At 40.9% G+C, this 13,257-nt stretch overlaps 1 protein-coding gene across 3 annotated transcripts in view; it reads right to left on the minus strand.

The window, feature by feature from the left end:
- Nucleotides 1-3,286: 3,286 nt before the first annotated feature.
- The window catches only part of plin1 (perilipin 1), a 32,616-nt gene continuing 22,645 nt past the window's right edge, over nt 3,287-13,257 (minus strand). For 2 of the 3 annotated variants that reach the window (XM_024423566.2, XM_024423567.2), the window contains exon 9: nt 3,287-4,538. In XM_024423566.2, coding sequence (XP_024279334.1) covers nt 4,215-4,538 — 324 coding nt within the window. In that variant the 3' untranslated portion in view covers nt 3,287-4,214. Of the gene's footprint in view, nt 4,539-6,963; nt 8,509-13,257 lie in introns of those variants that run through there. The other variant, XM_024423568.2, reaches the window with a different exon arrangement.

A 13,257-nucleotide genomic window follows, 5' to 3' on the forward strand; every position in this document is an offset into this window, starting at 1 on the left:
GAATCTCGCCCCTGTCATCGGCTGCTCAAGGTATCCTCTTCGTTGATAAGGGTGTTGGCTCCTTGGAGAGACCCGTGACTGCTTTTGCAAAGGGTTCTCATGGTCCGAGTAGGGTGATTACGACAGACACATCTTTAGTGGGATGGGGAGCACTGTGAGTGGGCTACTCAGAAAGAGGGATTTGGTCAATAGTGCAAAGGGTGCTGCATATCAATCACCTAGAGCTACTGACTGTTTTGCTAGCTCTGTGGCATTTCCTTCCTATGTTGAATGGCCAGCATGTGTTGGTAAGGTCTGACAACAGGACGATGGTGGCGTACATCAACAGGCAGGGAGGAACGCGGTTTCTCTCTCCCCTAGACCTGGCATATTATCTATTCAAATGGAGTGGTGCACATTTCCTGTCGCTCAAGGCGACGTATCTATGCAGGTCTCTCAACGTGGGTGCGGATCAACTTTCCAGGAGGGTTCTGTCTCTACTGAGTGGTGACTGCACCTCTTGGTGGTGGCCCAGACATGCCACCGGTTCAGCATGGCTGACATAGATCTTATGCATCAAGAGAAAACGCACGTTGTCGTCTGTTCTTCTCAATAAGGGATGTGGGCGCTCCATTGGGAACAGACCCTACTCTATGCATTCCTCTGGTGGACCTGATTTAGACCACCATGGAGAGGGTCTGTTAGGAGGGTCTGTTGTTGATTTTTGTGGCTCCCTGTTGGGCCAGAAAACCCTAGTTCCCGGAGATCATCCACCTTTAGGACGAGGACCCGTGAGGGTTCTGTGTCATCTGGATCTATTGTTCCAGGCGTCCCGAGGACGGTTGAGGTTAATTAGAAAATGTCAGCCATACCCAGACAGAATAATGAGCAGAACATGACAGATGGAACAAATGTAACTGTTCTGTTGAATCATCTCACCAATTCAAGGCAAGTAAGGCCTTTTTTTAGACAGAAATACCCTTTGACCCCACGGACTCACTAAACACTCGTTTTTATTCTTCAGGGAACAGTAGTTATATTCATAACTGTACGTTCTCTTTCAGTCGGTCACTCAGTATAACATGGTATGGGGGCATTCAATCACGCCCCAAACCGGCTCAGAGGGTACCAATCTAGGAGGCCCGTTGAATCATCCCAAGTATGGCCTATTTATTTATCAGCTTCAATATTGCAGATAGATTGTGATTTCAATCAATGTAATTGTCTGCATCATTTTCAATCCCCCATACATACAGTTGAAGTCAGAAGTTTACATACACCTTAGCCAAATACATTTAAACTCAGTTTTACACAATTCCTGGCATTTAATCCTAGTAAAAATTCCCTGTCTTAGGTCAGTTAGGATCACTACTATCTTAAAAATGTGAAATGTCTAAATGATTGTAAAGAGAATGATTTATTTCAGCTTTAATTTCTTCCATCACTTTCCCTTGGGTCAGAAGTTTACATACACTCAGTTAGTATTTGGTAGCATTCCCTTTAAATTTCTTAACTTGGGTCAAATGTTTTGGGTAGCCTTCCACAAGCTTCCCACAATAAGTTGGGTGAATTGTGGCCCATTTCTTCTGACAGAGCTGGTGTAACTGAGTCAGGTTTGTAGGCCTCCCTGCTCGCACACGATTTTTCAGTTCTGCCCACAAATTGTCTATGGGATTGAGGTCAGGGCATTGTGAATGCCACTCCAATACCTTGACTTTTTTTGTCCTTAAGCCATTTTGCAACAACTTTGGAAGTCTGCTTGGGGTCATTGTCAATTTGGAAGACAAATTTGCGACCAAGCTTTAACTTCCTGACTGATGTCTTGAGATATGGCTTCAATATATCCTCATAAATGTCCTCCTCATGATGCCATCTATTTTGAAGTGCACCAGTCCCTCCTGCAGCAAAGCACCCCCACAGCATGATGCTGCCACCCCCGTGCTTCACGGCTGGGATTGTGTTCTTGGTGCTGTAGAGATGGGAGAACCTTCCAGAAAGACAACAATCTCAACAGAGGAACTCTGGAGCTCTGTCAGAGTAACTATTGGGTTCTTGGCAGTGGTGTAAAAAATACTCAATTGTCATACTTGATTAAAGTTAAAGATACAGTAATAGATATTACTCAAGTAAAAGTGAGTCACCCTGTAAAATACTATGTGAGTAAAAGTCAAAGTATTTGGTTTTAAATATACTTATGTATCAAAAGTAAATGGAATTGTTAAAATGTACTTAAGTATTAAAAGTAAAAGTATAAATCATTTAAAACCTCTTATATTAAGTAAACCAGACGGCACAATTTTATTTTTCTTATTGACGAATAGCAGGGGCACACTCCAACAGTCAGACATAATTTATAAACAAAGCATTTGTGTTTAGTGAGTCCGCAAAAGCAGTAGGGATGACCAGGGAAGTTATCTTGATAAGTGTTTGAATTAGACCATTTTCCTGTAACGAGTACTTTTGGGTGTCAGTAAGAAGTACATTATTTTCTTGAGTAATGAAGTGAAGTTAAAGTAAAAAATATGAATAGTGAAGTACAGATACCCCCCCCAAAAAACTACATAAGTAGTTCTTTAAAGTATTTGTACTTAAGTACTTTACACCACTGGTTCTTGGTCACTGCCCTAACCAAGGCCCTTTCCCCAGATTGCTCAGTTTGTCCAGCTCTAGGTAGTGTCTTGTTGATTCCAATCTTCTTCCATTTAAGAATGATGGAGGCCACTGTGTTCTTGGGGACCTTCAATGCTGCAGACATTTTTTGGTACCCTTCCCCAGATCTGTACCTCGACACAATCCTGTCTCGTAGCTCTACGGACAATTCCTTAGACCTCATGGCTTGGTTTTTGCTCTGACATGCACTGTCAACTGTGGAACCTATATAGACAGGTGTGTGCCTTTCCAAGTCATGTTCAATCAATTGAATTTACCACAGATGGACTCCAATCAAGTTCTAGAAACATCTCAAGGATGATCAATGGAAACAGGATGCTTTTGAGCTCAATTTCAAGTCTCACAGAAAAGAGCCTGAATACTTATGTAAATAACATATTTGTTTTTTATTTTTCATAAATGTGCAAGAATTACTAAAAACCTGTTTTTCTCTTTGACGTTGTCGATTATTTTGTGTAGATTGAATGGGGGAAAAGTATATAATACATTTTAGAAGTCTGTAACAAAAGGCAATGTGGACAAAAGCATGGGTCTGAATACTTTCTGAAAACACTGTATATACGTTTTTAAAGTAAGGACTTAATGCAAAGTGAGGATGTGCAAACAGACACATGCTATTAAGAAACGGTCATGAAAGTGTCATTTAAGAATATTTTTAATGGTTTTACTTCATGCATGTCCCTCATCGTGATAGAATGTGGGTTATTTCTTCAAGACAGTCTTTTGTTCAACATTTTCCCATGACAGGCAGTAGGAAGGAAATATGGTACCTAGAGTTTCTTCTCAAATCCAATTTATGAATCCCTCTAATGACAGAGAGACAGAGCTCAATGTGGACAGGATCAGTGTCAATTCATTGATCTGTCTGTTCTTAATGATTCAGCTATGTTATAGGCAAAGCTATTGAGCACAGTCACATTGTTTCTGGCCAATGATTTATTTAAATCCTGGATTGCTGATGCTATGTATTTGCCATTGTGATGCTTTGAAGCCGTCAGTCCTCCATAGGAATGAATGGAATTCTACATTATTTCAATGAAATGTTTAAAGGATAGAATTACATGTATTTAAGTATTTTCTGTTGTAGTGGGGACAATAAAATTCGTAATCTCAAAATTATACTTTATGGAAAATGTTTTGCCACTTTAATGTTTAGCTGTCATAATTTTAAAGTATGCTTTAAGCTGTCTGAAATAGACTAAACGTGGCAGACATTTATGTCGACATTAACAAATACATTTCTATAACTTCCAAAATATCTTTGCCAAGATGGAGATGCGGTGGCTTCAACACGCCCCCTCCTAATAGCCATCTACTGCATATATAAATCATTGTTTCAGACATTGCTTTGTCTATTAGCTATGCATTTGTCAACAGAATAGGAGGCCTTCTTTCAAGCAAAGCTTTGGCCATATCACAAAGAAACACACAAGTATTACATTCGTAGACCATCGACATACATGATTGCACTTGCTGTTACTGCATAAAGCTCTACAAATACTGTTGCAATAGTTGAATCACAGCATTGTTGCAAGCTTATATTAAATTGCTTCTAGTTGACACTGTTAGTTATCCATTTCAGTTGTATCCTTCTGAATGGGCTCCACAGTGACAACGTATTTAGCAGTGGGGCTGTAGCTGCGGGACTGCACATTGTGTGTATACGAGGAGTTTCGGGACCTCATAGCGATCTCTCCTCTCCGTGGGATGCGCTGGGTGACGATAGGGGTGTAGGACTGGCCCAGTATCATCCTCTGCTGTTGGGGGATCTGCAGCAGGACCCTTTGCTTGAGGAGCCGGGCCTCATCAGAGATCTTGGGCTCACTGTTCTCCTCATCCACAGCACTGCAGCCAGGCTCAGAATCCTTGTGGGTGTATAACCCTGGAATCTGTGTCCAAAGAAAACAATACCATGATAGCAATTCATCCAAGTAATTAGGACTAGCTCTAATCCTTTTCATCTGAATCATTACTTGTTTGGTTATTGTCTACTACAGGGGTGATTTAATGAGTGTCACAGGCTTAGTTGAATTCATGGCAAGGACTGTGTCCCCCCCCCTCCTACAATGGCTTCTTCAAAAATAACCTGCTATTGCTTATTTGAGACGTGTCATCTGGGCCTGCAGCTAATTAGAATATCAGACAGCGTTTTCCCAGAAAAACCAGCAGGATTTCTCCTCTGTATGGGACAATTCCAGTTAGAACTGCTTGCTGTTTGTTCAGGGAATCAGGAGCTGTGTGATGCCAAGGAGAAATGGAATGACATTCTGATGGATTAATTATATTTCATTAGGAGGCTATTTGAACAAATAGGCTAATGAAGCCACACAGACTCTGGTATGATCTATGAAGGGAACAATGCAGGTCTTTTCATGTGCCGACATTACCCAGAATGCTTCTCAACACCTTCAGGCAAATCTGAATTTGAATTTAAAGTGCCTTCAGAAATGTTGTTGTGCTACAGCCTGAATGGAAAATTGATTCAATATTTGTTCTCACCCATCTACACACAATACCCCATAATGACAAAGTGAACACGTTTTTAGACATTTGTATAAATGTATTGAAAATGAAATACCAGTAAGATCTCATTTACATAAGTATTCACAGTGAGTCAATATGTGTTAAAATCACCTTTGGCAGCAATTACAACTGAGTCTTTCTGAGTAAGTCTAAGAGCTTTGTAGACTTGGATTGTACAATATTTTCAAATTCTTAAAAAAAAAATTCTTCAAGCTCTGTCAAGTTGGTTGTTGATCATTGCTAGACAGCCATTGTCAAATCTTGCCATAGATTTTCAAGACGATTTAAGTCAAAACTGTACGTTCTGTAGGCTAAGTAACACAACTGTATATTCGGCCTTGTGTTTAAAATCTGTTTTCCAGAATCCACCTTTATTCACCTATAAACGATCAAGAAATCTATCAAACATATTAGGTAAATCAGATGTGGAGAGAGAAGAGGCATTCATAAAAGGATGCTTCCACTGTAGATCTTGTACCTCATGGCACCATAAGGAAATGTTCCAACTTTGCATGCCTTCAGACTTCTAGGACCTATGAGGTAAATATATAAATTGCACTACTAAAGGAGTTATTTAGTTATATATTAGTGTTCTTGTAATAAGATGTATATCCCATGCCTTGAAAGGACGTCGTGGAGAACGTATATCCACTATTAGACATCCAGATATCACCTCGCCAGTTGCGAGACACTTTATAGAAAATAAAAATCTTTCTATTAATGAATTGTGTTGCGTCGGGATCTAAAAGGTTCATCCACCACCTAGAGGGGACTGTGTCACAGACTATGACAACAAATTACTCCAAAGAGAAGCGATGTGGATATATAACTTAAATTCTGTATCTCCACACTTTTAAACAAAGAATAAGATTTCGCATTCTTCCTTTAAGCCACATTTATACTGTCATACAAGAACACTTTCCATATCAGATTTTGCACATTGTTTATGAGTTAGCCCCACATATTTATGAACGGCTTTGTCCGATGTCCTTTGTGGTGGGCTCTCTCATGAATTGATGTGATGTATTTAGGGGAGCGGACACCCCTGGGCGATTGATTTGCGAGTTGCCCTTTCGTGCCTGCTCCCATACCCTATAATTCTGTATCTTTTTGTGACTAATTTGCATACAGGTAAACCAGAGGGGCCGGGTCCCTGATTGGCAGATGAGTGGCAACCCTGATTAGAACCATCTGCTGCTCATCTGTTGTTCTTTACAAATGCTGCTTTGAATTAAAGAAAATTGTACACACTGAATGTGGCTGTAAAGCCAAAACATCTGTGTACGCATTGGATAATGAAGTAAGCTTTATGCAATACATTTTTGAGTGCAAACCCATTACACCGCGTTGTTTGTCTGAATACTTTCTGAAGGCATTGTACATCAAGGTCTAGTCTTTCCTCATCTGAAATTTCTAAAAGAATTATGACCCTATGTATACCCAGTAAAGGCATGATAAAATGTGAGTCGCTGACAAACTGGTCTGGCACATGGTACCTATTTGGATTGGATAAATGCGGTCTTTAATAAAAAAATTAATGAACTTGGTTGTACTTTTTTTGTCCCACAGCTGACACAAAGCATCTAGTTCTAACAAGTTCTAACAAAGCATCTAGTTCTAAGTTCATGTTGAGTTTAGTCACCTATTTGCTCCACAGATTTAGAGGGCTGGCATCGGAATTACATAATTCCTATATGTGTGCATTAATTATATCACTCAGTCTATTTTATAAGAATTTGTAAGATTCCTATTTGCATAAAATAGACAGAGACCAGTCTTATCAAAATTAGATAATAGTATTTATTCTCGGAGCTCGCTGCCATGAAACCACGAACAACAGTTTATATACAAAATATGACGTCATAGGACATTTTATAACCTTTCTCCTATTGCCCAGGACAAAGCAGGTTCAAAAGTTTATTCCAACCCCCTCACTCCAGACACACACTTATCAAGATTAACTGCTGAAATCTCACCTTCATCTATCACTATTCAGAAGACAGCACCAGATAATGGAAAACCTAGGAAAACACTCACTGCCTTATCTAAACATCCCAGAGCTAAGTTGAGTCGGTTCAACCATAGGTTAACAATCCTTTCTGCTTACTTAAAACCACAATCCATTCCTCCCCCAACCTAGCTGGAATGGTATTTATTATGTTTAATTACCCCCTGTTTCATGCTACACAATCCCTTCCTTATGAATTCACATTATTAATCAGATATTGTAAAACAGGTTAGAGTTCAATTAATTATAGTTCTATTTAAATGTAGATACTGTTTAGTCATTATACATTAAATTCCTAACAAGGGACAATGGCAAAGTCACAGGAGTTAAATGGGTGTTTTCTCCATGCTTATCTTTATAGCACATTTCCCAAGCCACAGCTGATCAATTCTCAGACAATGGAATTCCCCCTTCCTTATTGAACACAGCATGCCTTTATCTCATTATTGAAGAAGCAACTGAAATCAGGTTGGATGTGTTTGATAACGCTATTGCTGGTTGTGTTTGGTTATCTATTTTTTGATAAAGCAAGGCAGGCTAGTTAACGTTAGCTAGCGAGGCAGGCTAGCTAGCTACCTCATTACAACATAGTTAGGTCATAGCTCATACAAGTTTGTGTATTGTCTATATATTGCGGGTTATGTAACGTTATCATTTGATAATGCTAGCGAGGCAGGCTAGATAGCTAGCTAACGTTTTCATACATGTCGGATTTTACAAGTTAGTTCGTAGCTCGTACAAGTGTATTCTGTATTGTCAAGGGCAAAACTAAATAATTGGATGCACCTATGGTGGTAGATAACTCATGTCTGAGGCTGAATAATACAGTGAAATCGGAGCAAAACTAACAGCGTCACCGGCCTAAATCTAATCCAATCTGAGGCTACAGTCAGTCTACATCTGTAGAGCATCAAATGAGCTTGTCCTGAGTTACTACCCTGATGACACAGATGGCTTCATCAACAACGGTAATGTGTGCTACGTGAAAGTGTATAAAAAAAAAACCAGTTTGATAAACTAGCAATTTAATTAATTACCCAGTCAAGCTGATACAAGTAGTATAGTCATTTTGGTTGTGAAGTGTATTATCAAAAAGCTTTGTTCTTTCTTTATAACAAAATGCAATTTACCCCTTGGCTATCTATTGTATCACCTGTCACAGGCACCCCCAGTCAGCACCAACTCATAAGATGAGGAAGTACATTGATTATGAAGATTTCCTGCTGCAGTTGTTCAAAAGATGTCCAGTTTACAGCCGATCATGAAACAGAGTAGACCAGCAAGGGGACCCTCAGCATCACGCAGATATGCCCTTGCTTTGAGCAATCCTATAAATGGAACAGGGAGGACACTTGAAATCAGGTTGGTAACATTTGACCTGGTCAAAAGTTAAAACAGTTTCAAGTTGTTCCAATTCACCTTCATAACCTAGCCTGGTGGAACCGGCCTGACCTCTTCATTTACCATTCTATTTCATTTACCATTCTATTTCACTTCACATATCATGATATCTTAAGTGAAATAGAAAGGTGAATGTAGTGATCAGGTTAGTTTCACCATGCTAATCATAACCACCATTGATCATGTAATCTGTGGTCTCTGTCTGTGTGTGTGACCGACCAGTATATTTGATGGAGGGGCCAGGAGCTGATCTACGAAGCCATGCCCATCAATGGGGCGCTGGCAAATACCTTACCTCTAGCCCCACCTCGACTGCTTACCAACGGTCGTCGATGGGGAGACTAGAATTAGTTAGGTTTAGTCTGACCTGTTCAAACAACATAGTATATGTTCGTTTGTCAGACATCACTGGTAATAGAAGAGAGTGACTGTATGTGTTCACAGATGGGTCTATGGAGTCAGCACTTGCAAGATGATGTGATGGAGTCATGACCAACAGACACTGACATCTCTGAATGGAGAGAGACCTGGCACTCAACACATCCACAATGTGGGACTGAAGTCGATTACTAATAATACAGCATAGAAAAAAAAAGTCCAGTATATGTAACACCCTTTTCATTCCATGTGTCACTGATGAACTCGGCCTTAACTAGCTATTTCTACAGATGGAGAAGATTGTAGATGTTTTTGCGAGACACCAGCCTCGGTTGTTTGATGGGGTGACCATAATTGGGCATATGTTATCTGATCTGTTCAAACTTCAACATTATACCTGTTTGCATGAGATATTACCTCTTCTAACTGCCATTGGTAATAGTCACTGTTCTATGTGTATTTGTTCACAGAAACAGGTATGGAGCCAGCACATGGAGATTTGCAAGATGTGATAAAGTCCAGACTGGCTTGGAGAGAGACCTGGCACTCAGCATTACATTTTTACTAGACAAAACTTTTACTTGTACTGTCTTTTTTTCTTAATTGAATGATATCAGTACATATGGGGAGGGAATAACCCTGTATATTCTACAGCAGAATCAGAGAACTCCTGTTATATACGGGACACCACACAGGATGACCACTGACATGTTTGTCAAGGTAGTCCCATTACCACCAGACAAAATGTTGATAGACACAGTATGTGTATTGGCTGAGAATGACAATGAAAAGTGAAAGGTGCACACTGTGATATTAGCAGAACTACTTCTATGGTATTATGATAAGGGTTGTTTATTCTACATGGACCTGTTACAAAATTTGAAAGTTATCAAAACACTTAGTTAAGAATATCTACAAAAATTCAGCAATTGCATTATTCTTATATTACTTTATAGGCTACTGACCTATTCAAATATTGTTTGTCACATGCGCCGAATAAAACAGGTGTAGAACTTACTGTGAAACGCTTACTTACAAGCCCTTAACAAATAACGCAGCTTAAGAAATAGTTAAAATATTTCCTAAATAAACTAGTTGAGAAAAAAATACAATTACAAAGCAATAATGAGGCTATATACAGGGGGTACCGGTAAATTGAGGTAATTTGTAAAGTGACTATGCATAGATAATAAAAACAGGGAGTAGCAGTAGTGTAAAAACAAAGGGGGAAACAATGTAAATAGTCCGGGTGGCCATTTGATTGTTCAGCAGGATTATGGCTTGGGGTTAGAAGCTGTTAAGGAGCCTTTTGGTCCTAGACTTGGCGCTCCAGTACCGCTTGCCGTGCGGTAGCAGAGAGAACTTGGGTGACTGGAGTCTGACCTAATATATAGGCCATGTATGGCAGGAAGCTTGGCCCCAGTGATGAACTGGGGCGTATGTACTACCCTCTGTAGAGCCTTACGGTCAGATAACAAGCAGTTGCCATACCAGGCGGTGATGCAACTGGTCAGGATGCTCTTGATGGTGCAGCTGTAGAACTTTGAGGATCTAGGGACCTAAGCCAAATCTTTTTAGTCTCCTGAGGGGGAAAAGGTGTTGTCGTGCCCTCTTCATGACTGTCTTGGTGTGTTTGGACCATGATAGTTTGTTGGTGACGTGGACACCAAGGAACTTGAAACTCTCCACCTGTCGATGTTAATTACCTTCCCTAACTGTTCAGCCATCCTTTTCCTATAGTCCACAACCAGCTCCTTTGTCTTGCTCACATTGAAGGAGAGGTAGTTGTCCTTGCACCACACTGACAGATCTCGGACCTCCTCCCTATAGACTCATCATTGTTGGTGATCAGGCCTACCGCTGTTGTGTCGTCAGCAAACTAAATGGTGGTATTGGAGTCATGCCTGGCCACGCAGTCGTGGGTGAACAGGGAGTACAGGAGGGGACTAAGCACGCACCCCTGAGGGGCCTCAGTGTTGAGGATCAGCGTGGCAGATGTGTTGTTGCCTACCCTTACCACCTGGGGGTGGCCCATCAGGAAGTCCAGTATCCAGTTGCAGAGGGAGGTGTTTAGTCCCAGGGTCCTTAGCTTAGTGTTGAGCCGTGGGCTCTACGGTGTTGAACACTGAGCTGTAGTTAATGAACAGCATTTTCACATAGGTGTTCCTTTTGTCCATGTGGCAAAGGCCAGTTTGGAGTGCGATTGAGAATGTGTCATCTGTGGATCTGTTGGGGCGTTATGCGAATTGGAGAGGCTCTAGGGTTTCCGGCATTATGGTGTTGATGTGAGCCATGACCAGCCTTCGAAAGCACTTAATGGCTACTGACTGAGTGCTACTGGGCGATAATCATTTAGGCAGTTTACTTTCGCTTTCTTGGGCACAGGGACTACAGTAGTCTGTTTGAAACATGTAGGTATTACAGACTAGGTCAGGGAGAGGTTGAAAATGTCAGTGTAGACACTTGCCAGTTGGGCCGCGCATGCTTTGAGTACAGTCCTGGTTATCCATCTGGCCCCGCGGCTTTGTGAATGTTGACCTGTTTTAAAAAGGTATTTCTCACATTGGCTACAGAGAGTGAGACAACACAGTCATCTGGAACAACTGGTGCTCTCATGCATGCTTCAGTGTTGCTTGCCTCGAAGCGAGCGTAAAATGCATTTACATGTCTGGTAGGCTCGCGTCACTGGGCAGCTCACTTGAGGTGTTCTTGTTGGGGTTACCCCTGTGCTGTGATGTGAGTTTTATATGGTGTGTATTCTCTTTTCTCTCCACTGGCTATCTGGTAAACAGGCTACACTCTAGGCAGTCTCTTCTGCTGATGTGTGTGGGTCTGGTAGTGGTACTCTCTCTATTCTACTCTTTTCCTTTCGGCATGGTTAATTCCTGCCTGGCGCCCAAACAAAATCTTTCTTTACCCCTCTCTAATAAATACCGCTACACTCTTATCTCACCATACATCTGCCAATAGTTTTTGAACTCAATCTGAAGGAGGTTTGTTTGTTGTGATTAAGTGGGGGTAAAATAACTGTGAGCATGGTTGACAGATGGATGTGTCTTGGTGGTGCAAAGGACACACCCAAATCAAACCACACCCCCAAGCCAGCTCACGTTTCACTTCTGCCTTGGCCGCCAGCATTTCTTGAGGAGCAAGCCAAAAACAAGACCAAATCAGCAGGTGAAGTTCCACTTTAATATAAATAATTCTGGTAGTTTGAATGAATCCAGCGTACAGTATATGCACACACACACACACACACACACTTGAAGTCAGAAGTTTAAATGTATTTGGCTAAGTTGTATGTAAACTCAGTTTTTCACAATTCCTGACATTTAATCCTAGTAAAAATTCCCTGTCTTAGGTCAGTTAGGATAACCAATTTATTTTAAGAATGGGAAATGTCAGAATAATAGAGAGAATGATTTATTTAAGCTTTTATTTCTTTCATCACATTCCCAGTGGGTCAGAAGTTTACATAAACTCAATTAGTATTTGGTAGCATTTGATAATACACTTCACAACCAAAATGACTATACTACTTGTATCAGCTTGACTGGGTAATTAATTGTTCAACTTGTGTCAAATGTTTTGGGTAGCCTTCCACAAGCTTCCCACAATAAGTTGGGTGAATTTTGGCCCATTCCTTCTGACAGAGCTAGTGTAACTGAGTCAGGTTTGTAGGCCTCCTTGCTCACACACAATTTTTCAGTTATGCCACAAATTTTCTATGGGATTGAGGTCAGGGCATTGTGAATGCCACTCCAATACCTTGACTTTGTTGTCCTTAAGGCATTTTGCCACAGCCTTGGAAGTATGTTTGAGGTCATTGTCCATTTGGAAGACCCATTTGTGACCAAGCTTTAACATTCTGACTGATGTCTAGAGATGTTGCTTCAATATTTCCACATAATGTTCCTGCCTCATGATGCCATCTATTTTTGAAGTACCACAGTCCCTCCTGCAGCAAAGCACCCCCACAGCATGATGCTTCCACCCCCGTGCTTCACGGTTGGGATGGTGTTCTTCAGCTTGCAAGCATCCCCCTTTTTCCTCCAAACATAACGATGGTCATTATGGCCAAACAGTTCTATTTTTTTTTCATCAGATCAGAGGACATTTCTCCAAAAAGTACGATCTTCGTCAACATGTGCAGTTGCAAACCGTAGTCTGGCTTTTCTATGGCGGTTTTGGAGCAGTGGCTTTTTCCTTGCTGAGCGGCCTTTCAGGTTATGTCAAAATAGGACTCGTTTTACTGTGGATATAGATACATTTGTACCTGTTTCCTCCAGCATCTTCAC

This window comes from Oncorhynchus tshawytscha, linkage group LG06 (genome assembly GCF_018296145.1).
Source record: "Oncorhynchus tshawytscha isolate Ot180627B linkage group LG06, Otsh_v2.0, whole genome shotgun sequence".
Taxonomy (NCBI): Eukaryota; Metazoa; Chordata; class Actinopteri; order Salmoniformes; family Salmonidae; genus Oncorhynchus; species Oncorhynchus tshawytscha.